Source organism: Callospermophilus lateralis, chromosome 3 (genome assembly GCF_048772815.1).
Source record: "Callospermophilus lateralis isolate mCalLat2 chromosome 3, mCalLat2.hap1, whole genome shotgun sequence".
NCBI lineage: Eukaryota > Metazoa > Chordata > Mammalia > Rodentia > Sciuridae > Callospermophilus > Callospermophilus lateralis.
The window spans coordinates 134,306,763-134,331,651 of NC_135307.1; the positions used below are offsets into that span (position 1 = coordinate 134,306,763).

At 50.3% G+C, this 24,889-nt stretch overlaps 2 protein-coding genes across 4 annotated transcripts in view; one reads left to right on the top strand and one right to left on the bottom strand.

The window, feature by feature from the left end:
• Positions 1–1,009: 1,009 nt before the first annotated feature.
• On the top strand, positions 1,010–14,824 carry Hapln3 (hyaluronan and proteoglycan link protein 3). Of its 2 annotated transcripts, none has more exons than XM_076848806.2 (5): positions 1,010–1,231; positions 8,229–8,414; positions 9,563–9,931; positions 13,181–13,483; positions 14,146–14,824. In XM_076848806.2, the coding sequence occupies exons 2-5, from the start codon at positions 8,258–8,260 to the stop codon at positions 14,430–14,432; spliced, it is 1,116 nt and encodes a 371-aa protein (XP_076704921.1). In that variant the 5' UTR covers positions 1,010–1,231; positions 8,229–8,257; the 3' UTR covers positions 14,433–14,824. The 2 variants fall into 2 exon arrangements, with proteins under 2 accessions (XP_076704921.1, XP_076965153.1); XM_077109038.1 differs by lacking the exon at positions 1,010–1,231 and adding an exon at positions 6,857–7,157.
• A 4,327-nt stretch (positions 14,825–19,151) lies between these two features.
• The window catches only part of Acan (aggrecan), a 35,321-nt gene continuing 29,583 nt past the window's right edge, over positions 19,152–24,889 (bottom strand). For both annotated transcript variants that reach the window (XM_076848808.2, XM_076848807.2), the window contains 5 exons: positions 21,983–22,141; positions 21,397–21,479; positions 20,640–20,784; positions 19,672–19,854; positions 19,152–19,228 (listed from right to left, as the gene is read on the bottom strand). In XM_076848808.2, the coding sequence (XP_076704923.2) occupies positions 19,152–19,228; positions 19,672–19,854; positions 20,640–20,784; positions 21,397–21,479; positions 21,983–22,141 (647 nt within the window). The remainder of the gene's footprint in view (positions 19,229–19,671; positions 19,855–20,639; positions 20,785–21,396; positions 21,480–21,982; positions 22,142–24,889) is intronic.

The following is a 24,889-nucleotide window of genomic DNA, read 5'->3' on the forward strand; positions in this document are numbered from 1 at the left end:
GTTCATCTGTAAAATGGAAATACTAAGACCAGCTCCATGGCCTGTGGGGACTAAAAGACCAAATGCTCAGAAGCACCAGTGCCAAGTCTGGCCCATTGGAGGACTGAAAATGTTGGCCACCATTATCAGAGCGGCTTTTGGGAGTTTCCTAGTTCATACTTGGGTCCTGTTTATTTTCCCTCCGGTCCATCCTGCACAGTTATCAGACCCATCTCTCTTCCCTGCAGAGGATCCTTCATGGGCTCCTTTGATAAACCTGGTGTCACTTGCAGTACTGTTTACCCTCTAGCCCATTGCAGTTCTTTATGCTCTGATTTGCTCCTGACTGTGTGTGGCAAAGGCGTGGGCTGTCTGGAGGTGTGTTTAGGAAGAGTGTCAGGGCTCTGTGATATTCCCAGCTGAAGCTGAAGGACCTCCCTGGGTTTCTGTGCTGAGGAAATAAGGCCTGCCAGGCCAGGGCCCCCATTAGACAGGATAGGAAAGAAAACAACCTGTCCAAACACAAGCATCCTGAGAGGGGCTGCCTGATAGCTTTGCAGACAGATGCCAGAATCCTCTGTTATGGACCAGTCAGAAGCCTGGTGGCCCATGTTACTGGCACCCCAGCCTGTCTCTCCAGCCCTGCTTTCCTGGGCCACTCATTCAAGCCCCACCTACTAGGGGCAGCAACTACCTTGTGCTGACTTTGACATCCTGGCTGGCCACCATGGTCAAACTCAGGGGCAGGAGGATGTCAGCATCCCTTGCTTTCTATGGGGAGTAGGCATAGAGAACTGTAATTCATCCCTCTTTCCTCCCTCTGTGGGAGGAAGCCATAGCCCACCCGCAGAGTGCTAGAGAGGGGCTTTCCCTGCTTGGTCCCACTGTTTTTGGGTAAACTAGGGTGTTCTAATGGGATCTGCGCCTCCCGCAGCTCCTCTTCCATCTCCCTCTCATCTCCTTCCCGAGATGAGACAGCCTGCACTCCACAGCTCAGCCAACAGCTCCTGTTTGGGGGTGGCCCCCAGCAGTCTGGAGGCTGCCCGCATCTGCAACAACTCCTCCCTTGGGGCCCAGCCTTAGAGGGAAAGGAGGGTGTGTTCCTTTAAGGGGCTGGCCCGGCAGGAGCGCGGAGGTTTGTCGGCTGCGGCTTCCTTTCGGGCCATTGAAGGTCCCTAAATCCGTCTGTTGCTTGGGACCCACACAGCCAGCGGCCTTAGCGCTTGGGTCTTGGAAGAGCGTGCTGGGGACGGTACGTGGCTCAGAGATTGCTAGGTCCCTAGGGGTCCAGTGCGGGCAGGTTCCACTCCTCCCGCTTTGGCTCTCCTGCCGGACCCCCAGGCTTCTCAGGGAGGCTCAGGGAAAGGAGGCTGGGTACTTCGGGGCCCGGGCTGAACTGGATTGCCGTCGCCCGCGGGAGACGCCGTGGGCGCAAGTGGGGTGCGGACAGCGAGAACGCACCAGGAGGAGGAAAGCGGGAGCCAACTGGGTGGCCTCTGAGACCCCAGCCGGGTGCCGGTCCCTTCCGGTCTTGTCCTGTCCAGGTCCTGCTGCGTCCAGCACAGTGCACCGCGCCAGGCTGTGCTTTGGGCATCCGCTGGATGCTGCGGGGCCACGGGAACTTGGAAGGGGCTGGGATAACCTGTGAGGTGCACGGGCGGACTTGAGCCGCTCCCTGTCGGCCGCCCGTCTGGCCACCTCGGGGAAGGGGGTATGGATATCCGTGGGTTCCTGGATAGCAGCACCAGAAGAGGCAGGGAGGGTGGGAGGCAGAGCCCTGGGTGGGAGATGGCTTCGCTCAGGGAGGAATTTAGACTGGGAAGGAAGGAGTGCGGGACATTTGGACCCTTGCCTGCCACCAGCTCGCTGGGTGGTCGTGGGCAGCCTGTGACCCCGCCGACCCTCGACCCTCGGGAGTGCCTCTGCTTTCCGCATCAGGCTCCCCAGCTCCTCCCACATCCCTGAACTGGTGAGAGGGCCAGGAATGCTGGTACAAATACCCGGGGCTCGCACTTTCTGGGCTGAGGGTTCAAAGGCTCTTGTAAAGCCTTGTCTTCCCTGGACCCTCGAAGTCAAATTCCTAACGGGCAGTGGGGCTGGTGGAGAACTGGGGACAATGCTGCCCTCTGCTGGTATCTGGGGGACTTGTATTCATGGGTGGCCCACTGAGGGTGTGAATCTGATGGGGAGGTGAGCCCCCTACCCCCAACAGGGCTCAGTTTATTGCTCTAACCTGTGGGGGCTTTAGGCAAGTGGAGCCTGGGAAAAGCAAGTCCAAGATATTTGCCAAAAATAAAGCTTGGACTTGGCTTCAGTTTCCCCAGATGAAAAGAGAAGGCAATGGTGATGGCTTTTCTTTTAGCTCACTGAGATAATGCGGGTTTTGATTTTGTACACTTATGATAACAACAGTAATACTAGCTAATATTGTTGAGTGCTTGCCCCAAACCGGTAGTATTCTATGCTCTGTAGACACTGTCTTCCTTCAACTTTATTATTATTTTGCAGTACTGGGGATTGAACCCGGGAGTTCATGCATGCTAGCTAGGCAAGGGCTCCACTACTGAACTAAATCCCCAGTATTCCACTTCCCCTTTTTAAAAATTTGAGACAAGATCTCTGTTAGTTGCTGAGGTTGGCCTCAAACTTGAGATCTTTCTGCCTCAGCCTCCAGAGTACCTCTTCTTCATTGGCATAATAGGGGTCATGACAATACCAACCAGAAAATATTTTTTTTTTTTTGTGTGTGTGTATGTGTGTTGGGCATTGCTGTGTGTGCCTTTAATCCCAGGTACTTGGGTCTCTGGGGATGGGAAGAGTGCCTTGGGGACTCACACTTTGCAGCTCCAGAGGGCAGATCTTGCAGAGAATCCAGGGGTTCTGTCTGTTCTGCCTTAGTGCATGTTTCTGAACTGTGGTTTACCTCCTCCTTGATTGTAAGAATGATGAGGGAACAATATGCATATAACATAGAATTGCATTGGTTCAGGAGTGACTTTTACCAACACATGAATGTTTGGAGATTTCTGACCTTTAAAGAGCAATTCAATGTATGGATTCCTTATAATAAAAGCTCACAGTTCTGCAGAAAGTGCCTACCTTTCTTTCTTTATTTATTTGTACCCACCAGGGATTGAATCCAGGGGTGCTTAACCACTGAGCCACATCCTCATCCCTTTTTATTTTGAGACAGCGTCTCTCTGAGTTGCTTAGGGTCTCCCTAAGTAGCTGAGGCTGGCATTGAACTTGTGATCCTCCTGCCTCAGCCTCCTGAGTTGCTGGGATTACAGGTGTGCACCATTGTCCCCAGCTAGGAAGTGCCTTTGTTTGGAGGTTCTAGCAGGGGAGCTCAGCTACTTATGTACACTTGAAGAATGATTCTTCTTTATCAGGGAAGGTTGTCCTTTGACTAAGCTGGAAGCTTCAGGAGGAACACACATGGAATAGTGAGGGAGGAAGGGAACATCCACCTAGCCAGCCAGATCAATTGAATCAACCCTGGTGATCACTGGGGTGACAGGCGTAGCTGCCACATTGCCTTCCATCCAGAAAGTGCCTTTCTTTAGTATACATACAGATTTCCCTTGCCATCCAAATTTGCTAATCACTCTCCAAGATTCAGGAACCAAATAGATCTGGATGATGTGGCATCTCTTCCAACATGAATTCTCAAAAATCTCAATATCCCAAACTGTTGCCATTCCAACTCAAGGATGCAATAAGGGCTGGGGGTGTGACTCAACGGTAGAGCACTTATCTAGTTGAGTGAGGTCCTGGGTTTGATCTCCAGTACAGCAGAAAATTAGAGGTGGGGGGACATAAATTTGGTGAGGAAGGAATACCTGTGGTTTAGCTGCTTAACAGAACTTAACACCATATTTCTTCTTTTAAAAATAAAATTAAAAATCCAATGAAGAAATTGCCTAAATGTATCCCTAAGTTAAAAGACAAAACAGATTGAAGATGATTTCATTCTGGGTCACACTTTGTCTTAATATTTTTGCAGTGCTGGGGGGTCTAGCAGGGGAGCTCAGCTACTGTCACATGCTGGGCAAGTACTCTGTCACTGGGCTATGCCCCCAGCCCTGGGTCAGACTTTTAATACTGGCAAATCTGGTTCCCACTGGAATCAAATGCCTCCAGGACCTACATCTTGAAGAAGGCAGCACTCACTTCAGGGGTGAAGGCTGCCAAGGGTGGCAGAGCAGCACCTGTGGGCATATATCAGTAGAGAATTGAAGGTGCTGTTTTTTTTTTTTTTTCCTGGGTTGCTCTTGTCTTGGTTAGCACTATGATACTCTGATGACAGAATTCTGAGTAGTCTGCACTGACTTTGTTTTTTTGTCTAACATTTTTTGAGGCATGATTTTGCAAAAATGCAATTTTTTTTTTTCAGGTATACAAATGTCACTCTGTGGCAGAAACACCTCACTTGTTCATCCTCAGGAAGGCCCTTCTCGCTGGGCAGCATTGGTTCTGGCTGAGCTGTTCTAACAGGCTGGAAGTGTTGCAGGGAGAAGCAGGGAGCCCTTCTGTTTGGAAGGCTCTAGGTGCCCAGGGACTGGGTGGACCCTGGGATGTCCAGCTCAACACCCACAGTCCTCTCAGTCATTGCTCTGCTTCCCTCTCAGTTCCCCAAGTGAAGACTCAATGAGGGAAAGGAAATTGACTTTAAGGAGGGTCTACTCTGCGCTAGGTCCTGGGCTGTGTACTCCACACAATTACCTCCCTGAATTTGGCCTGATGGTTGTAGACTTTGGAGCTGGTATAGATTAAAATTCTAGCTCTACCATTTTCTAGATGGTTGACCTTTGGCTTAATCTCACTCACCAGACTTAATTTCTCTACATCTTGGTTTTCCCATCTGCAATGTGGGGATACAAATAGGCCCCAGCTCTAGGGGTTGGGATGGGGATCCAGTGATATACTAAATGCTCATTAAAGTTGGCTGTTTTTACTTTTTTTTCTTTTTTTGCAGTATTGGAGATCAAACTCAGGGCCTCACTAATGCTAGGCAAGAGCTGCATTCGTAGCCTGGCTATTCATGCTTAATGCTGATGCTAAGAATGCTGTGAAGTGGATTTGTTTGGCCAAGAGAGGCTAAACTGTGTTCCCCAGTAGCCGCAAAATGTGCTGGTTTAATACAACAGGATTTGCTCAGGGGACAATGAGGTGGACGTGGTCTAGGCTGATGATGACAGCCCTGCCAGTCAATCTGTGGTTCCCATCTCTGAGTCTAAATTTTTCTACTGTGGTGGCCAGCAGATTAGGGGAAAGAATACCTGCAAAAGGTGTCCTCAGTAGCCTTAACTGTGTGACCTGGACCTGGAGCATGTTATTTCTGCTGGCTGCCATTGGCCAGAAATGAGTTACCTGGCTTTTGGTATGATTTGGATATGAGGTGTCTCCCCCAAAGCTCCTGTGTGAGTGCAGGAATATTCAGAGGTGAAATGATTAGATATTGAGAGATGTAACCTAATCAGTCTATCATACTTTGCATGCGCTGACTGGGTGGTAACTGTGGGCAGGTGGGGTGTGGCTGGAGGAGCTGGGTTCCTGGGGGCTGCCCTGGGAGAGTGCATCTTGCTGCAGCCTCTTTGCCTCTCCCTCTATCTCTGCTTCCTAGCCACCTGGAATGTTTCTTTGCTCTTCTGCACAACATTCTGCCTCAGCATGCTGCTGGTGCAACGTACTCAGCGGACCATGAACGAAACCTCTGAAACCATTAGCCCAAATAAACTTTCCCTTTTCTAAGTTGTTCTTGTCAGGCATTTTGGTCATAGTGATGCAAAACTAATTAACCCAGCCCTCTTAGCTTCAAGTAAGACCAGAAATACAGCCTTTAGCTGAGTGGTCATGCATCTCTCAAGAATTCCATTACCATAACAGAAAACCAGAACATACTAATGAGAAATGTGCCAGGGGGCAGGTTTATAACCTTCATATTACAACTGGGGAAGCCTGTTTAGAACCACATAGCTAATACTAAGTATAGTCAACTCTGTACACATTCAACCAATGACTAATGGAAATTATTAGGAAAATTTTTTATCTGCATTGAATAAATACAAACTTTTTTATTGCTATTCAGTAAACAACTATTTCCATAGCATTTACATTGTAGTAGGTATTATAAATTATCTAGAGATAATTTGAAGTACAGGGATGTGTGTAGGTTCTATGCAAATACTGTGGCAGATTAAGTAAAGGACTTCAGTTTCTGTGGTTTTTGGGATCTTCAGGGGTCCAAGAACCAATCCCCCACCATTACTGAGGGACTACTGAAGTGGAGGTGGGTTTTGACTCTGGATCTTGTAGTTCACAAACTCCATCCCGGGTTGCCTGATTGTGGTTATGCTGTGCAGGGACTTACTGGAATTCAGCAGGCAATTCCTCTTTCTCTCTCTCTCTCTCTCTCTCTCTCTCTCTCTCTCTCTCTCCCTCTCTCTGTATTGGAATTGAATACAGAGGCACTTAACCACTGAGCCACATCCCCACACCTTTTTAAAATTTTATATAGAGATAGGGTCTCCCTGAGTACTTGAGGCTTTGCTAAGTTGCTGAGGCTGGCTTTGAGCTCATGACCCTCCTGCCTCAGCCTCCCGAGCTGCTGGGATCACAGGCGTGCACCACTGCACCTGGTTAGGGCAATTCCTCTTGAACAAGAGTTGACTCTTCAGAGGGGACAGTGTTCCTGCTGCAGGGAACAGCACAGATGGCAAATATGGGCGTCATTTCTGCCAAGCTGTTTAAGAGAAGGCATGATCTATCACTCATCTTCCTCCATGTCCTAGCCTCTTTAACAAGTGCTCCTGACTGTTCTGAAAACAAGAGTGTTTCCTCCAAGTCTGGTCAACTTCATAGACCAATGCTTTGCTTTGTTTTTCCTTTCCTTTCTTCTCCCCTTCCTCCCTCCTTCCCTCCCTTCTCTCTCATTTTCTTTTTAGGGTTTCTTCCCCTTCTGGTTCCTGTGCACAGGCATTCATAAGACCACACACTTGCAATCATAGCCAGATGGCAATTGTATGTTCTGCTTTTTCTCTTTTAAATGACACCCTCAGCATTCTTCTGTGTTGCTACAGGATAATCATATTTATATTTACAAATGCCTGCTGTCTCACTGGTCTTGCTGTCCCACAGTCCACCTTCGACTTGCCTCCAGTGGATGTTTCTACAATGTAAGTCTGATCCTGTTGCTTAAAGCCATCTTGGCCCCCCAGGACATTAGGGCATCTAAGCACAGGCTCTGTTGACCTTCTTGCATCTTAACCCCTATACCAGTTAGAGTCTTGGCAGAAAATGGAATTTGTTCCAGATGGTACTGATAAAGAGACTTTAATGAAGGTAGGGATCTAATGAGGACAAGCAGCAGTAGACACTATGGTGGAGCCACTGGAGCGGGGAGGGAGCAGGGAAGAAATGCTGCTTCTCTCTCTTCCCTCTACCCATCTCCTGTGTTTCTCATTGACTGAATCCAGCTGGAGGCCAGAGGCCAGTGGACCCCGGTGGAATGATCCACAGGGATCAATGCATGGCACAGAAGGGCAGAGACTGGACCTGGGAGTGCATGGGGGGTGGGGATGGGGGGACACAAATGGAATCCCCTAGCACACCCCTATTCCCCAGGTGTTGTCCCTAGCCTCTGCACCTTTGCAGTGGCTGTGTCCCTGCAAGAAAAATCAGTCTGTCTTTTTTTCACCTTGAAAATTCCTGTCTTTAATCTCGTTTCAATGCTCCCTTTCAATGTCCCCATTTTTGTCCTCACCCCACAGCATCGTGACTGTCAGCTCATGACTGCTTACTTTCTCCCTGGACTGAGCTCCTTCAGTCTTTTAATTGTTGAGAATGCTCATTAAAGGCAAGGGTGAGCTGAGGAAGCATTAGTCTTTGGTGCAAACTTGAAGTAGGGAAGTGTGTGTGTTTGCCAAAAATTTTGCAATCAAGGCAGGATATTTTAGAGCAATTTTTTTTTGGGAGGGTATTGATAATGTCATATCATCTGGCTTAATTTTTTCCATGCTCTTTTTGTTGCCTACTAATTCCTTCTGAGGGTTTATTTATTTGCTATTGCCCCTCCTGCCTGCGGAGAGCAGAGATTCCTCTAGCTTTTCCGAACACCGAGTCTGGCGCGCTGGAAGATGCTTCATAATGAACTATAGAGAGGTGATTGAGTGCAGGCCAAACAAAGGGATCCCAGGGCACGCAGTGGGGATCTCTAATTGGCTTTCCCTCCCCCCTCCTCCTCCCAGTTTGCCCCAGGGCCCCAGCCTGGCCCAGGATGCACCGGAGCTGCTGCCGTGGGTGCTGCGCTGCAGCACCATGGGTCCTGGTCTTGCTGTTCCTGCTGCCCTGCGTTTCTGGACTGCCCTTCTATAACGGCTTCTACTATTCCAACAGCCCCAATGGCAGGAATCCAGGCAATGGCTATGGCGAAGGTGGGTGGCCTCCTGGGCCGGATCCTGGTTCCTGCTGTGCTATGTAGGTTCCAGGCTGGAATGGGGGACAGGGTATGACACAGTAGTTTCATCCCCATCTTGGCTTTTGGGGTGGACCAGCCTTGCTTCTTAGACAAGAGGAAGAGATGGTTTAGTTACTGTTTGCTGTCTCCTTGGACATGAGGCCATTCTCACTTAGGGATGATCACTTTGCTTGTTTTACACTTTCCCCAAAGTCCTGCCAGTTCTTCAAGATCTGGCTGAAATGAGATCTCTCCTGGGCTCCCCAGTAAAAAGAGGGCTTGGGGTCATATAGATGTGAGTTTGAATCTTAATTCTGCTTCTTACTGGCTGGCCTTGGGCAGAAGACTTCTTCTCTCTCTTTTTTTTTTTCCTTTTGATACTGAGTATTGAATCTGGGGGTGCTTAACCACTGAGCTACATCCCCAGCCCCCAGCCCTTTTTATTTTATTTTGAGACAGGGTGTCACTAAGTTGCTCAAGCTGGTCTTAAACTTGTGATCTTCCCGTCTTAGCCTCCCAAATAACTGAGATTCCAGGTGTGCATCTGGCTCATCAGTTAACTTTTGATGTGTAACAAACTACCCCAAAACTTAGTGGCTTAAGACAAGAGCCATTTATTCAGCTACCTGTGGGTCAGCATTTGACAGGGGGCTCCCTTTCTTCTGGCCTTGCACTTGAGACTTGCAGGTGCACCCGCAGGGTGCTGACAGGCTGGGGGCTGGTTGATTTAGGGTGGCCCCAGCTGGGGAGGCTTGCTTCTGTTCCAGGTAGTCTTTCATGCTCAGTAGGCAAGCCTCGGCTTGATGCTCATGGGGGCTGGTGAGGACCCATGAGAAACCCGAAGAAGCCAGATCTCCTGGAACTGAGGCTCAGAGCAGGCACTATGGGACAGTCATACCCGCCATGTCCATTTGGTTAAATCCAGTGGCAAGGCCAGTACACATTCCAGGGACAGGGGAATAGATATCACCTCTTGATGGCAGGAGATGCACAGGCACACTGCAAGGCGGGTGGATAGAGATGGCTGGAGCAGGGAGGCCATTTTTTCACTCATAACAATTGACCCTGAAGGGAGGTGGAGATGTGCTGCAGCTGTCCCTATCTGTCCCCTACCTCTCCCCATAGGTCTTTTCAATGGAGTGAAGTTGGTTGTAGAGACGCCTGAGGAGACACTGTTCACCCACCGGGGGGCTACTGTGACTCTGCCCTGCCACTACCACTATGAGCCAGCGCTGGCCTCCCCAAGGCCCGTGCGCATCAAGTGGTGGAAGCTGTCAGAGAACGGGGCCCCAGAGCAGGATGTGCTGGTGGCCATAGGCAAGAGGCACCGCTCCTTTGGGGACTACCAAGGTCGCGCGCACCTGCGGCAGGACAAGGAGCGTGAAGTCTCACTGGAGCTCTGGGACCTGCGGCTGGAAGACTATGGGCGCTACCGCTGTGAGGTCATTGATGGGCTAGAGGATGAGAGTGGCCTGGTGGAGCTGGAGCTGCGGGGTGAGACCCTGACTGGGACTGGGTGATGCTGGGACCTAAGGGAGGGGAGAGGCCCCTGAGAGAACATCCGGATGTTTGTGCTTATGTAGAAAATTATGTCCTCATAAGGAAGCTACTATTATTACCACCCTCATTTTACAGATGAGGAAACCCAAAGAGGCCAAGTAACTAACCTGAGGTTACCCAGCTCATAAATGGCAAAGCTGGCATTTGAACCCTGGCAGCAGCCTCTAGCCTTCTGTTCTCTCTCACTCATGTCCTGTTCAGAGAGAGGACAGTGGGAGCCAGTATTATAGCTCATTAGAGCCAGGGCTGAGATTTGAGCAGGGTTAGCAGGCAATGAAAGAATGTAGCAGGCCCAGCATGCAATGAGAGGGAGTGGCAGGGGCTGAGCCCTGTCCCATCCAGAGGGGCCACTCTGCTCAGGCCCAGCCAATGATGCCATGGCAGAATGCAGGCCCGGTGCAATCAGGTTTCTTAATTTGATGAGAGCTTATCTTTTTATGTGAAAGGGCTGTCTTTTTATGTAACAATCTCCTATATTAAAAAATATATATGGGGTTTGAACCTAGGAACACTTAAACACTGAGCCACATCTCCAGCCCTTTTTATATTTTTTATTCTGAGACAAGGACTCACTAAGTTGCTTATGGCCTTGCTAAATGGCTGAGGCTGCCTTTGAACTTTCAAGCCTCCTGCCTCAGTCTCCTGAGCAGCTGGGATTACAGGTGTATGCCATTGCACTCGGCTCCTATTTTAATTTTAATTAATTAATCTTTTTAATTTTTTGTAGAACTACAGATTGAACCCAAGGTTGCTCGACCACTGAACCACATTCCCAGCCCTTTTTGTTTTTTATTTTGAGACAGATTCTTGCTAAATTGCCCAGGTTGGCCTTGAATTTGTGATCCTCCTGTCTTAGACTCCCAAGTCACCAGGATTATAGGTGTGTGCCACCATGCCCCACAAAAGTCTCCTATTTTCTGGAAAAGACCCAGGGCTGTCAAAACTAGTCAAGACCCTGCAAGCCAGATTTTGTTTGTGGGCTCCAGTTTAAGATCTAAGTTCCTTTCACCTCCTCTGTCTCTGGGATAAGGCTGGGAGTTCTGATATCTGTCTGCCCTGTTAGGGAGGCAGCTGGGAGGGAGGAAGATTCTTGGACTCCATCTGGCCCATCTCTGCTGTGACCCCTGGGAATGCCTCAGCCTCTCAGAGCTCTGGGCTGTTCTGAGAGGTGTGAAGGGGGACAACAGTAGTTCCTCCATTACCTGCCTCAGAGGCCAGGAGAATAAATGCACATCCTGGAAACTTGGCTTTGTCTTTGCAGCACTCCAACTCTGAAGTCCCTGTGGCTTAGATGGTGCCTGAGAGAGGCCACATTGCTCATTTTGGATTTGGATATGGTGGAGGGAAGGGACAGAGCCTGTAGGATTCATTTGTCTGGGTTGGCAGAAGCAGCCTACAGAGGCAGGGAACCCTCACCAAGGGCTAGGAATTTGAGATGATACCAGGTGCACAATAATCTCCCTGTGAGCATACAGGAAGATTGAGGATGTGATTGTTGGGCCCATGGTCTTCTCTTTCTCTCTCTCTCTTTTTTTGGGGGAGGTACTAGGAATTGTATCCACGGGTACTCTGTCACTGAGCTACAACCCTCCCCCAATTTCTTCCATCAATTTCCCTTTTAAAAAATTTTATCAAGACAGGGTTTTACTAAATTGTCAAGACTGGCCTCAAACTTGCCATCCTCCTGCTTCAGCCTCCCGATTTGCTGGAATTACAGGTGTGTACCACCACGACCAGCTCCCTTGGGCTTCTGTGTCCTCTTAGACTGGCTTTGCCCAGGTACCAGTGCTCCAGCAAGACTGGGTTTGGTGCTTGGCATATTCCATATCCTTGGCTTCAGGGAGGAGTTCCTATTCCGGGCCCTGCTCATAAACAATGTAAGCCCAGCAGGGTCCCCTTCTGAACCCTTAGAGTCACTCCTACTTCTTAAGATTTTATCCAACTTGCTAGGAACTGAATTTCCAATGCTTAAAAAACTTATTATAGTAAAATTTCAAACATGCATGACAAATTTTGAGGGGACTTTGTGGCCCCCATTGTACCCTGACTACCAAGAGAGAGGGCCCATGCCCCAAGCCTTTCCTGACTTCAAGCCTCCTTTATTTAAGGGCCCTTCACTACCCTCTTCCCATAGCTTCTAGGGCCTCTCCTTCCCCTAAAAACCATCTGTCATATGTGGAAAATTTCTTATATTTTCCTAAGAAACTTCCATATTCATAATGACATATACAGTCAGTCCTCTGTAACTGTGGGCCCTTCATCTGCAAATTCAACCAACTCACAGCTCAAAAATTATTTGGAAGAAAGAATTCCAGGAAGTTCCAAAAAAAGCAAAACTAAAGTTTGCTGCATGCCAAGTACTATGCTAAACCCATAAGAATGAAGTGCTGTGTAGGCTTTGTATTAAGGCATCATAAATAATCTAGAGATGATTTAAAGTATACAGGAAGATATATGTAGGTTCTATGCAAATACTATGCTTTTTTTTTTTTTTTTTTTTTTTCCTTTTTCAGTGCTGGGGGTTGAACCCAGGGGCACTCTACTACTGAGTCCCAGCCCCTGCCCTTTTAATTATTTTTATTTTTGAGCCAGGGTCTTGCTAAATTGCCCAGCCTGGCCTTGAACTTGTGATCCTCCTGCCTCAGCCTCTGGAGTGTCTGGATTATAGGCATGCACCATCATGCCTGGCAATACTATATAATTTTATATAGGGGATTTGAACATCCTTGGATTTGGGTATTTGAGGGGGGTCCCTGGAACCGATCCCTTTGGACACTGAGGAAAGCCTGTGTGATTAGGTCTTAGCTATTGGGAGGGATGTTGGGAGCCAAATCCAGCTTCTGGAGTCCAAAGCCAGTGCCCATCTTGTACATGATAGCATCTCCTCACTGAGGTTCTCTCAATAGCCCCATAAGTAAGGCAGTATTTCCATTTTAAATTTGGAGACATTGGGCTGGTTAATCACCTTCACAAGCCAAGGCATGTTTCCTGAATGCCGCTGTTGCCTGCTCAGCTCCAGGAGGTAAAGCTCATAGGCTCTGCCTGGATGTGGGCAGTGGGTAGGAGATGGAGGTTTGCTGAGCTTTCTGAGTGACCATGTGGGTGTGTGTATGTGGGTCGTGTGTCCCAGTGGAGGAGGAAGAGCTGAGCGTGCAGCCCACCCCTGCTTTCCTCCCTCTCCAGGCGTGGTCTTTCCCTACCAGCCCCCTCAGGGGCGCTACCAGCTCAACTTCCATGAGGCCCAGCAGGCCTGTGAGGAGCAGGATGCAGCAGTGGCCTCCTTTGAGCAGCTCTTCCGGGCCTGGGAGGAAGGCCTGGACTGGTGCAACGCAGGCTGGCTGCAGGACGCCACGGTGCAGTACCCCATCACGCTGCCCCGAGAGCCCTGTGGTGGCCTCGGCCTGGCACCTGGTGTGCGCAGCTATGGCCCACGCCACCACCGCCTGCATCGCTATGATGTTTTCTGCTTTGCTGCTGCCCTCAAGGGTGAGTGGAGTGGCCGAGCACAGGCCTGTGGGTTGATGGGCACCTGGGATGTGCGGGGAGCTTCTGGACCCTTCTGCCCATCCTGCTAACACTTCCACCTAGAGGTCTAGAGCCTCAGCAGATCTGGAAGCAATACTGGTGGGATTTTGAGTGTTTTGCTGCTTTTGCTTCGTGCAAACATTGGCTTATTCTCATCGAGCATTTTCTAGTGCTGGGGCCTAGATAAAGCTCAGGGGCATCATAGACAAAGGAAACACCTCTGTTCTCGTAAAATGGCCTGTTTCATCAGAAGATAAGTGAAAACAGGAATTGGTTCAGTGCTATATCCTAGGCACTTAGAGAAGTGTCTTGCACATAGCAGGTGCTCAGTAAATGACTGGGTGAGAGTCTCTGGTCCAGCCCAGGTGGGGTACCCACTTGGAGGTACAATCAGGGGAGAGTGGCAGGGGAGTACAGACATAACCAGAGGGACCCAGCCCTACGGCAAGTAGAGGGGGACTCTCAGGTGCCGAGCTGTGGGAAGTTACACTTCCAAAAATGTCCACTGCACATGTCCACAGCATCGTGGTCCCCTGGGCTTGGACAGTTGTCAGGTTCTTGGGACGGGCTCTGCTGGGGCCACTGTCTCAGCTGCCCAGCACTAATGCCCCACCTTCCCCCAGGGCGGGTGTACTACCTGGAGTACCCCGAGAAGCTGACGCTGAAGGAGGCTCGGGAGGCCTGCCAGGAAGATGGTGCCCAGATTGCCAAGGTGGGCCAGCTCTTTGCTGCCTGGAAGTTCCGTGGCCTGGACCGCTGTGACGCCGGCTGGCTTGCAGATGGCAGCGCCCGCTACCCTGTGGCTCAACCCCGTCCCAACTGCGGGCCCCCAGAGCCTGGAGTCCGGAGCTTTGGCTTCCCAGACCCTCAGAGCCGCCTGGATGGCGTCTACTGCTACCGCCCCCGCTAGGATCTGGGCGGCCAGCTTTGCACCCAGCCCTGCCTCCTTCCCCCAGGGGCTGTGTATTTATTGAGTGGTTCGATTCTCCTAATGGGTCGGGGCAATTTTAGTATTGTTTTTATACTTCTCAACTTAAACATTTTTTAAAAGTATCATTATTTTTTGTAAATCCAGCAGCATCCAAGTACCAGCTCCCCTGGACACCCTGAGGCGCTCCCTGTCACAAACATTTGAGGTTTGTGAGCCTTTTAGAGGGTTCTCTGCTATCCCTGAGTCCAGTCTGTGTCCTTCCTCAGAGGAGGCTGATACCCGAGTGGGCAGTGACCTGGCCACAAGGGGTCAAGGCATGGTGGCTGCTGCTCTCCCTCTGTCTCAGTCTGGGAAGGAAGAGGAGTTGGTGAGGTGGGGGGGGGGGTCCTTTTTATTTCTGGAGTGGCTTCCTAGGCTTCTCCTTGAGATCTGAGGGGAGGGAGAGAAGTCCTCTCCCTTTCTCATCTCCACTCTGTTTCCTTCTCATTTTCCCTGTGTGGAGAGCTGCCTTCAGGTGTGTGCACCTTCTTTGAACGATAAATGGTGCTATGACCTCTTCCTTTGTCCCCAACCTGCTTCTGTGCCTGGCTCTCTGTCTCGTCCAGTCTCAGGGCTCAGCTCCCAGCCTGGTGGATGTGGTAGGTTCGGTTCTGTGCCATGCTTCACAGGTGGCGGGGTCAGCGCACCTGGGGTGGGCGGAGAACTCCGTGTGCTGCCCCAGGCTGTGCCCTGCCTCTGGTGCTGGTCCAGCAGCTGGCTCCCTGGCTTGCATCCCCTCTAGAGGGCCTCAGAAGCCAGGCCTGATCCTCCGGGCCTCACCCTGAAGGAAGGCACTCTGGTTGCTTCTCACAGGCATGCCCTGCCACTTACCTCTCAGTAATGCAATCAGTTTTTCACCAGCCCAGTGCTACTCAAAGTCTGGCCAGTAGCAGCGGCAGCAGCAGCAGCAGCAGCAGCAGCAGCAGCACTTAGAATGCATTAGCAATGCAAATTCCTAGGCCTTACCCCATACCTACAGAGTTAGAAACTCTGGGGGTGAGATTAGGCCCCTTGTTATCACAAATCCTCCAGGGGATTCTGAAAGCCACTAGCATAGATGGTTGTTTTACCAATTACAGATAGTCTCTGATGTATGATAATTTGACTTATGGTTTTTTTTTTTTTTTTGCACTTGGCATTGAACCCAAGGGTGCTTTAAATCTGAGCTACATCCCCAACCCTTCTAATTTTTTATTTTGAGACAAGGTCTCTCTAAGTTGCCCAGGATGGCCTTGGACTTGTCCTTCTGTCTCAGCCTCCCAAGTTGCTGGGATTTTAGGCATGTGTCACTGCGTCCGGCTGATTTATGATCTTTTGACCTTACAACGTTGTATTAGTCAATGTCACTTTCCTATAATAAAATATCAGTCATAAGTAACTTGTGAAGAGAAAAGGTCTATTTTGGCTCATAGTTTTGGAAGTTCCAGCCCAAGATTGAGTGGCTCTTGTTGTTCTGGACTTTATATCAGGATAGGTGTGGATGGCAGAGAAATAGGCTCACCTTATCAGCAAGGAAGCAAAGATAAAAGACCAAGAGGGTAGTGTCCCAAAATACCCACTCAGGGACCTGTTCCCAGGGACTGACGGACCTCCCAGAAAGGCTCACCTCCTAAAGGTCTACCAGCACCTCTCAATAACACCACCCTGGGGACCAATTTCTCAACACATGGCCCTTTGGAGAATGTTCAATATCCAAACTGTAGTAGATGGCATGAAAGCAATAAATGTTCAGCAGAAACTGTGTGTGTGTGTGTATGGTATTGGGAATTGAACCCAGGGGTGCTTTATATCACTGAGCTACATCCCCAGCCCTTTTTTATTTTTTATTTTGAGACAGAGTCTCACAAAATTTCTGAGGGTCTTGCAAAGTTTCTGAGTCACACCTTGAACTTGTGATCATCCTGCTTCAGCTTCCCAAGTCACTGGGATTACAGGTGTCCACTACTGTACCTGGCTGCTACTTTGAATTTTTAACTTTGATCTTTCCCTGGGCTAGCAAAATGTGGTGCAATTCTCTCTCACAATGCTGGACAGTGGCAACAGTCAGGGCTCCCAGTCACTCACTCAATCATAAAGAGACACAATAGATACACTACTGTGTACTATGTTGCTAAGCTCTGATGTTTGGTAGAATATATATATTAAAATGCATTTCATTTGTCTTTTTTTAAATTGGGCTAGGGATCAAACACAGGGCCTCGTGCAAGCTAAGTAAGAGCTATACCTCCAGCCCCTCTCTCTCTCTCTCTCTCTCTCTCTCTCTCTCTCTCTCTCTCTCTCTCTATATATATATATATATATATATATATATATATATATATAACATAAAAATCTAGAAAATAAATATATATTATATTTTTGGTACCAGGTATTGAACTCAGAGGCACTCAACCACTGAGTCACATCCCTAGCCCTACTTTGTATTTTATTTAGAGACAGGGTCTCACTGAGTTGCTTAGTGCCTTGCTTTTGCTGAGGCTGGTTTTGAACTTGCTATCCTCCTGCCTCAGCCTCTGAGCCACTGGGATCACAGGTGTGCTCCTGACTCTAAATATATTTTCGATTTAGGATATTTTCAATTTATGATGGGGTTTATGGGGATATAACTTCATAAGAAGCATCCATAGTCAGTTAATTTATCCATCAGTTACATAATTATTGAGTCCCTACTATTTGACTAGGGTCTATGCGCTTCTTTGCTCACTCATTCTTTCCAGAGCTATAAGTAACCTGGACACATGTATATATCACCTGCAAAGGCTCAACCATGCCCATACCTACACCTGAAAATATATGGCACACAAACTCACACTGACATTCACTTTCAACACAAACACGTTTGAGACAAAGCCTCGAAGGCATGTTGATGAGGGAGAGGTCCCGAGGGGGCACTGGAAGGTCACTCAGTGTTTGGCCTGCACATTCCAGCTCAACTCTTGGGGTACAATAAACAGTAAAAATGCTCTTGTTGGTGTCTTTTTTTTTACCCAGTTCTGGGAATTGAACCCAAAGGTGCTCTACCACCAAGCTATATCCCAGCCCTTTTAATTTGATTTTTTTTTTTTTTTGTGGTGCTGGGGGTGGAATCCAGGGTCTTATGCATGCTAGGCATGTGCTCTACCATTAAGCTCTATCCCAAGCCCCTTTTAATTGTATTTCGAGACAGTCTTACAAAGTTGCTGGCCTCGAACTTGTGATCCTCCTGCTTCAGCCCCTTGTGTGGCTGGGATTACAGATGTACACCATAACTCCCGAGGTTTCATTGTTATCTTACTTAAATGCACAATGTCCAGATCTTTTTGCTAGCAGTCAGCTGACCCATTTGCCCCAAAAATGTATAAGCAAGATTTATTGTTCCTAGACTGTCTGCCATTTGTTTTTTTCCTTCCCTCTTGTTAAATCCCGAGTTTCCCTGTTTTTAGATTTAGTTTACCAACACAGTGTGATAGCAAAGAACCAAATTATGCAAGATGACCAGATGTTTCTCTTGTTCTTTTACAGTGCCCACTTGCTCGTCCACCCACAGTGCCACCTACTGACACATCATGCATGTGACAGGCACCCCCAGGCACACACTCCACATTCCTATCCACACATGTGCAGAATCCATCCAACACAGCTTTACTCTAGTAAAAATAAAGCACACCAGACATGACTGTCCCAGGCTCTGAACAGACAGGAGTCACACAATGTGGGGTCACTTGATCAAAACATGTCCCCATTGTCACCATTCCTGAGAGCCTTCAACAGGCCTTAGATTGCGGTTGCCTTCTCCTTAAATTGAAAAAAGGGAAAAGAAAAGAAATAGATCTCTTCCAATGTCTTTATTATTATAATTATCATAATCTTTAGTTTTCAAAAATATAAATAGGTGCACGGAACCCTGGTGCCTGCACGGTCCCGGGGGTGGGGTGGGGTGAGGGGGTGGGTGGCACTCCCTCTGGAAGGAAGTGCCCCCACCCAGCCCTGCCGAGAGATTGACACCTGCTAGGGTGGCAGACCCAGGTGAGAGGACACTGGGAGAGGGACCCCTGGAGGGAGGGCGACCCCCACGCTGTGAAGATCCCTCTGCTGGCTCTCTCCTGCCCGCTGACCCCAGGTCAGCTGGACCCTCACCCCCAGGCTTCTACCCCACGCAGATGGTGCAGCCCTCCTGGCTCCTTTTGTCCAATACATTCAGCTGCGGTCCGGCCTGAGTCCTTCAGGCCTCTGCCCCTTCCACCTCTTTCCGACCCCTCCTCCCTCCTCCCTAGCTCTCCCTGGAGGTGAAATAACCAACGACTCTACTGCTCTTGGATAAAGTCAGGAAACAAAAAATAATCTTCTTTATTTAACTTAACCCTTTCCCTCGCCACCTGTCCCTGCTCTGGTCCCTGGAAAGGCACAACGGGAGATTGAAGAAATGTCTCTAAACTCAGTCCATGGGTTACAGTAAGTTTGCTTTGCTTTGGCATTTTGGGGACAAATTAGATTAGGTTTTGGTGACTTGGGGATGGGGTGGGGGTGGGTGCATACACAATGTGGGATTCATTTTTTTTTTCCTTTAATGGGATTCCTTATATGACAAAAAGTGACAAGAGGACACCAACTGGATGGGATGCACTGTCTGCCTGCCAGGCTCCTGGGCTCAGCATCCTGGGCGCGTCCTGGAAACTCTTCTCAGTGGGCCGTGCTGGGGTGGCTCTTCCTCAGGGGCCGTGAGCTCCGTTTCTGTAGTCTGCGCTTGTAGGTGGTGGCTGGGATGAAAGGAAGATGGGAAATATCGGTGAGCCAGGAAGAAGTGGGGCCGAGCTGAGGTGTTCCCCACTCTTCCCCTCTCCGCTGGCATCCCTCACTGCAAAACGGAGGCTCAGGAAGTCAGCCTTCAGCTGTACAGAGCCTCCTTGGGCTACGGGCATGCAGGCTGCCGTTGAAAAGGAAAGCAGGCCACCAGTTTTCTGCCACCTCCCCTCTCTGAATATGAGCTCTCTCCTGGGGCAGGCATCTGGCCTTCCCTAAGTCACAGATCACAGATCATAGTCACAGTTCACTAACTTTGCCATCCTGGCTTAGTCTGAAGGATGGTGCAGCATCCCCAGGAGACAGTGAATCCCAGCTGTCCCCTCCCAGGGATAGGGAGAAGGCAGTGCTGGCCAAATCCAGCCCCAACCCCTGTTAGTGCTCAGAGGGTGATGCTCACGGTCTGTGCAGGTGATCCGAGGCTCCTCCCAGTGCCCGCTGGGTTGGCACCGGATGGTGGGCACATGGCGCTGGACAAAGCCCTCAGTGCACTGGTACCGAACCAGGGAATTGATTTCATATCGGTCCTTCTTCTGACCAAAGGTCCTGGCATGTTCCACCACAGGGGGGTCTCCGCAGGCCACTGAGGGGGCAAGCACCCTTTAGAAAGGAGTCTTGTGGGGTCTTCTGTGATGACCCTGTGGTCTGTGACAAGCTCAGAGCCCAAGGCTCTGTGGGAAGGACGTTGAGCTCCACCACCTGGCAGAGAGCCCTGGCTGCTGGCAAAGGGGCATTTTTATCCAGTGTCAAGAATTGGGAGACCTCTGGTTCTAACACCTGGGTTCTTTGGTGGTACAGTGACAGGAGGAGAGTACAAAGGGGACTGTAAGGCCATGAAAAAGGAAGAGAGGGAGAAAGACGGGAAAGAAGGGAAGAGCCAGGCAGACACTTGTGGCTTCTTTATGAAAACATCCAATGCCAGGGAAAGAGGGACCCCAAGGATAGCTGTGGACACAAGGCCACAAGAAGGACCTAAAGCTGAGGGATTAGGGCCTGACAACTCTGATTCTGTGACTGATAGACTTGGGAACCCCAAAGAGAGGGAGATTCCCAATCCAGGTGCCATCACGGGTGACTTTCTGCCGCTGATATCTAAAGGAGAGTCCTGTCCTCTAGCCTGCAACCTTCATACTCTCCGGTCCCTGTGGTTGGTCCCTAGGAGCCAGCTTGCCTTTGCCATTGGCTCTGAATGCTGGTGCTGAAAAGGAGCCCCCAAGTCAGGTTCCATCCGCTTTTAGAGAATGTCCCCACAAGACACCAGCAGCTGGAAGATAGGGGATGCCCCCCCAGGTCACACAGCAAGAGCCTCCCTTAGTGCAGAAAGTCCTGATTCTCTCTGCTCTGGATCCCCTCCCAGGCCCTGCTCACCTGTGCCCTTTTTACACGTGAAGGGCAGGTGGTAATTGCAGGGAACATCATTCCACTCGCCCTTCTCATGCCAAATCATCACCACGCAGTCCTCTCCAGTGGCAAAGAAGTTGTCAGGCTGGTTGGGACGCCATTTCTCAAATTGCTGCGGGCAGAGGTGGGGAAGGGGTGAGGAGAAGGCTGGAGCCTCATGGCTTGACCTGTCCCCGACTTTCCTTTCTTTCAGCCCAACTTCTGGCTTGTCTGGCATTGGGGAAGGCTGCTGGGAGTCTGGTCAGGGTTGTTGGAGGTGCCATGGAACCCATGGGTCCTCTGGGGAACTGGGCACACAGTTGGGAAGCTTCTTAGGAGTTCCAGAACTCCCACGAATGGAGCCCTGAGAGGATTCAGCCTGTCACACCTGCAGCACTGACCCCTGCCTCTGCCATAGTGTTCACTTGGTATCTTCTGGCTTCCCATCTCTATGGACCAGGAACCTCTCTGAAGTGTTTGCATGGCCTCTCATGGTGGTTTGCTGACATTCATTCCCTTCTCTCTGGCTCCCTCCCTGGCTTTGTGCCTTTTTTCACTCAATCTGTTCATCATCTCTGGGTTGGTCCCCCAATGCAGAGCAAATGAGGCACAATCCCTGTCCTCCAAGGCTCCTGCAGCTGCTCAGTGAGTGTTTGTACCTGATTTGAATGCATCTCTGGGGGTCTTTATCCTATCCCTCCCCTCCAAGCCATGAGCTATGGCTGGTGCACCCAGAAGAACTCACCAAGGGGTGTCCATCTGACCAGCGGAAGTCCCCTTCGATGGTCCTGTCATTCAGGCCGACCCACTGGTAGTCTTGAGCATTTTCTGGAGGGGGAAATTGTGTTTGGACCTGGAATTGGACACCCTGGGGATGTCTGAAAATTGGAGCTCAGGGGATGCAGTGTGCAAGGAGGCCAGTGGGCTTCTTGGGAGTGTGCCACCCGCTTCTCAGCACATGAATGTCTGGGGTGCACTTTGGACTACCTTCCCAAGCTAGCATGGATAGATGGCAGCCACAGGGTGAGTCTGAATCTGGTCCTGGTGAAGTGCTGTCCTGGGTCCTCTGTGCACTTTCGGGGAACTAAAGCTACAATAACGCCTTCCCTCCCTCCTAGCTCCCTGACCCTAACAGCCTCACTGGGTCCAAACTGCTAATTTCTTTTTTTCTTTCTTTCTTTTGTTTGTGGTGTTGGGATAGAACCCAGGGCCTAGTGCATGCTGGGCAAGTGCTGTACCACTAAGCCACGCCCCAGCCCCCACTCTGCTAGTTCTGACAAGTGAGACCCTTTGCCTACATGAACATTTTCCTCAGCCCCCACCACACTCACTGTTGACAAACTCCTGCTCCTCAGGGGTGACGATGCTGCTCAGGTGTGCTTGATGCTCTCGACACCGTCTCTCAGCATCCACCCAGGTCTCACGGTCAGGGAAGTGGCGGTAACAGTGTCCCTGGAACTTGGTCCAGCCCTCCTCGCATACCTCCTGGTCTGTAATACAGGTCAGGGGCTTGAAGTGGAGTTCCAGGCCAGCTGGGGATGTGGTTGCTGCCAGTCTTATGACATGGGTTTAGATTCGCCCTTTCCTGTGCTTTCAAGGGAAGGAACAGGCCCAGCTCGGGACATGCTCCTGTGGGAAGCCAGTAAGCCCTGGCTCCTCTAGTGGCCTCTATGTCTCATCTCTGGGAAATGTTAGTGCCAGGGACCTTTTTTTTCCCTGATGCAGTGCCACTCCCTGCCCCAACTTTCCACTTGCAGGTGCCTGCCCTGGAGGGCCAACAGAGCTTAGTGGACCAAAAGTCAAAAAGGTGGCAGGTTTTGAGATTTAAGGCAAAACATGGTTCCAAGAGGCTTTGTGGGAAGCGGTTGGAGGATTTAGGAGGGGCAGGCCTGGGCAGAAAAAGGGGCTGGCAGCCTCCTTCCCACAGAAATATGAGTGAGGACAGGAGCAGAAATCAGTCTGCTTTGGGTGCAAAGACTGACAGCGCTTAGGCCATTTATCAGAGAGGCCTCTGGCTGAGCGCTGTCTTAGAGAGCGACACAGCCAGCCAGAGGTCCACCCCTGATCCAGGGGCCCTGGCTTTCATTTTTGTTTATATTTTGGTGGCAGATGGGAAGAGGGGAGTACTTCTAAATTTGTAATGAGCTCTCTGCTCTGGAGAAGGGGCTGTTCTGGAGGGATATGCAGGAGCCTGTCACTCAGGATCAGTGTAAGCGTCACTTCCTAACTCCGCCTGCATGACATGGTACTGGCAATTTTAAATTGGCCTTGGTGAGAGTATTTGCCCCTCAGGAGCTGACAGATGCCACCATCAGGGCTCCTCTTTCCTCTGTGAGATCCAGTCGTCAAATGTCTGCCAGCGCAGCACTGGACAGAGGGAATTCAAGTCCTTCTCGCCCTTCATCCCCTGGGGCCTCCCATGTGGAGGGGTCCTCCTAGGTGGAGGACTGCCCACCCAGGTGGAGGGCCCTGGGGCCATGAACGCTTCAGGATGTAGGCAGCCTCCCACTGGATGCCACCAATCTGGCCATGCCAGGAAGGAAGGACTGGCAGGCTGGGGAAGGCCTCTTAGCATGCATGGTGGATGCTTGCCAAGGGAGGAAGACATGGCTTGGGAAGAGTGAAAACCACTAGTAGAGTGGAGGCCAATAGTCTGAGAAGAAAGAGGTGGAGTATCAGGAGGAACTGAGGGGAAGCCTTGTCCCCTGCTACCAATGCTCTCCCAGGGGATGAAGCAAAGATCTGGAAAGCACTGGGGAGGTCTCGGAGGTAGCTCAGCACCACGAGGAAGACAGAGATTCCACCCCAGTGCTGACTTGTGGGGTCAGTTCTTGGGTCATCTCAGTGCCTGTGGGCTGACCTGGACAGGCAAAGCTGGAGGTTGAAGCAGTTGGGGGGTGCTGATGTGGGGCCATGCATGATGGAGGCTTTGGGGAACACAGACATAATTCCAGGGAGACTGGGAAAGGCTGTGAGGCCAGAAATGAAGAATGAGGCACTCTGGGGTGGTGAGGGCAGAGGGCTGGAGTGGGAGAAGAGATGCAGCCTGGCTTCACTGGGTACCCAGGCCCAGGGCCTCTCTGAGAGGCTCTGAAACAAAACTCTGTTCCATCAGAGTTCAGAGCCCCATGAAAGCCCTGCCTCCATTCCTGTAGAACCTCCCCTTTCCATGCTGGAACCCAGAGCTGTTGTCTGTGTGGATGTTCCAGACTCTTCTCTCCTGCGGCAAATGGTTTTGGTATCCTGGGGAGAAAATCCTGTAGCCCTCCAAAACCCAGCTGAGGTTGCAGGAGAGGAGGGGTATGCAGGTCTTTTCTTCTAGAAGCCTTAAATTCCTCCACTAACCTATAACATTGTCATTGTCTTCAAGGGACATTCAAATCTCGACTACCACCCAAACTGCTTATGACCTGCTTTCTGGAAGTTTCTGGGTATCCACCTTGAGAGTTCTTTGAAAAAGCTTTGAGATCTTGCACACTTCCAGGTGTGCATCATTGCTACCAACACCTGAAGCCTCATCTCCCCGCTGAGTCAGAAAGCCCATGTAATCCAGGGGGGCTGGGGGGAGAGTAGGAAGGTCCATAGGGAGAGAGCTGGGGCTCAGCCTGGCCTGGGAGGGTTCCTGGAATACAGGTGAGAAATAGAGGGGTTGGCAAGACCCAAGAGAGACAACTCAACCCCTGCCCCTTGTAGTGAGACTGTTCTTTCTGGCCAGTCCTTGGTCTTGAACAAGGAAGGAAGAAGGAAAGCATGACCAATGTAGCAGTTGTCATGATGTGAAGGAGAGAAGGTGACATGCAGCAGTCCCTGTTCATGCATGACTTGAGCATGCTGGTGACACAGGAGCTCTCAGGCAGACCAACCACAGCTTTCACCCAGGGGAAGAGCAAGCTAGCTTGGCTCCTTCGACCATGGAAGAGCCACAAAAGGCCCACAGGTGATAAAGCAGACAGATGCTGCCCATGACCATACTGGGAAGATCTGAGGCTGTCACTGGAGTGAGACAATTGTTCCCACCCACAGCTTCCTTCAAGACAAGTGCACAGAATCGGCTCTATCCTCTTACTCTGATGCATGCACCAAGCTCAGTGGTGGCATCAGCAAGTCTGTGAGTCCTGGAGAAAGTTAGTGGTATAAAGTTTTCTAGGGCCCCACCTTCCAAAGTGCAGGCTGCCTAGCCTGCAGTCTCTCCTGTGGTCAGATCAGGCAGTGCTCCAGAAGAGGGTTTTCAGGGGGAA

What these genes read in the sequence shown, in the direction of transcription:
- Hapln3 (XM_077109038.1), top strand. Translation starts at nt 7,085, where the DNA reads ATGCCTGCTGTCTCACTGGTCTTGCTGTCCCACAGTCCACCTTCGACT. An exon ending in CCAGTGGATGTTTCTACAAT is followed by an intron (nt 7,158 to 8,228) that starts GTAAGTCTGATC and finishes TCCTCCTCCCAG; the next exon opens with TTTGCCCCAGGGCCCCAGCC. An exon ending in AGGCAATGGCTATGGCGAAG is followed by an intron (nt 8,415 to 9,562) that starts GTGGGTGGCCTC and finishes CTCTCCCCATAG; the next exon opens with GTCTTTTCAATGGAGTGAAG.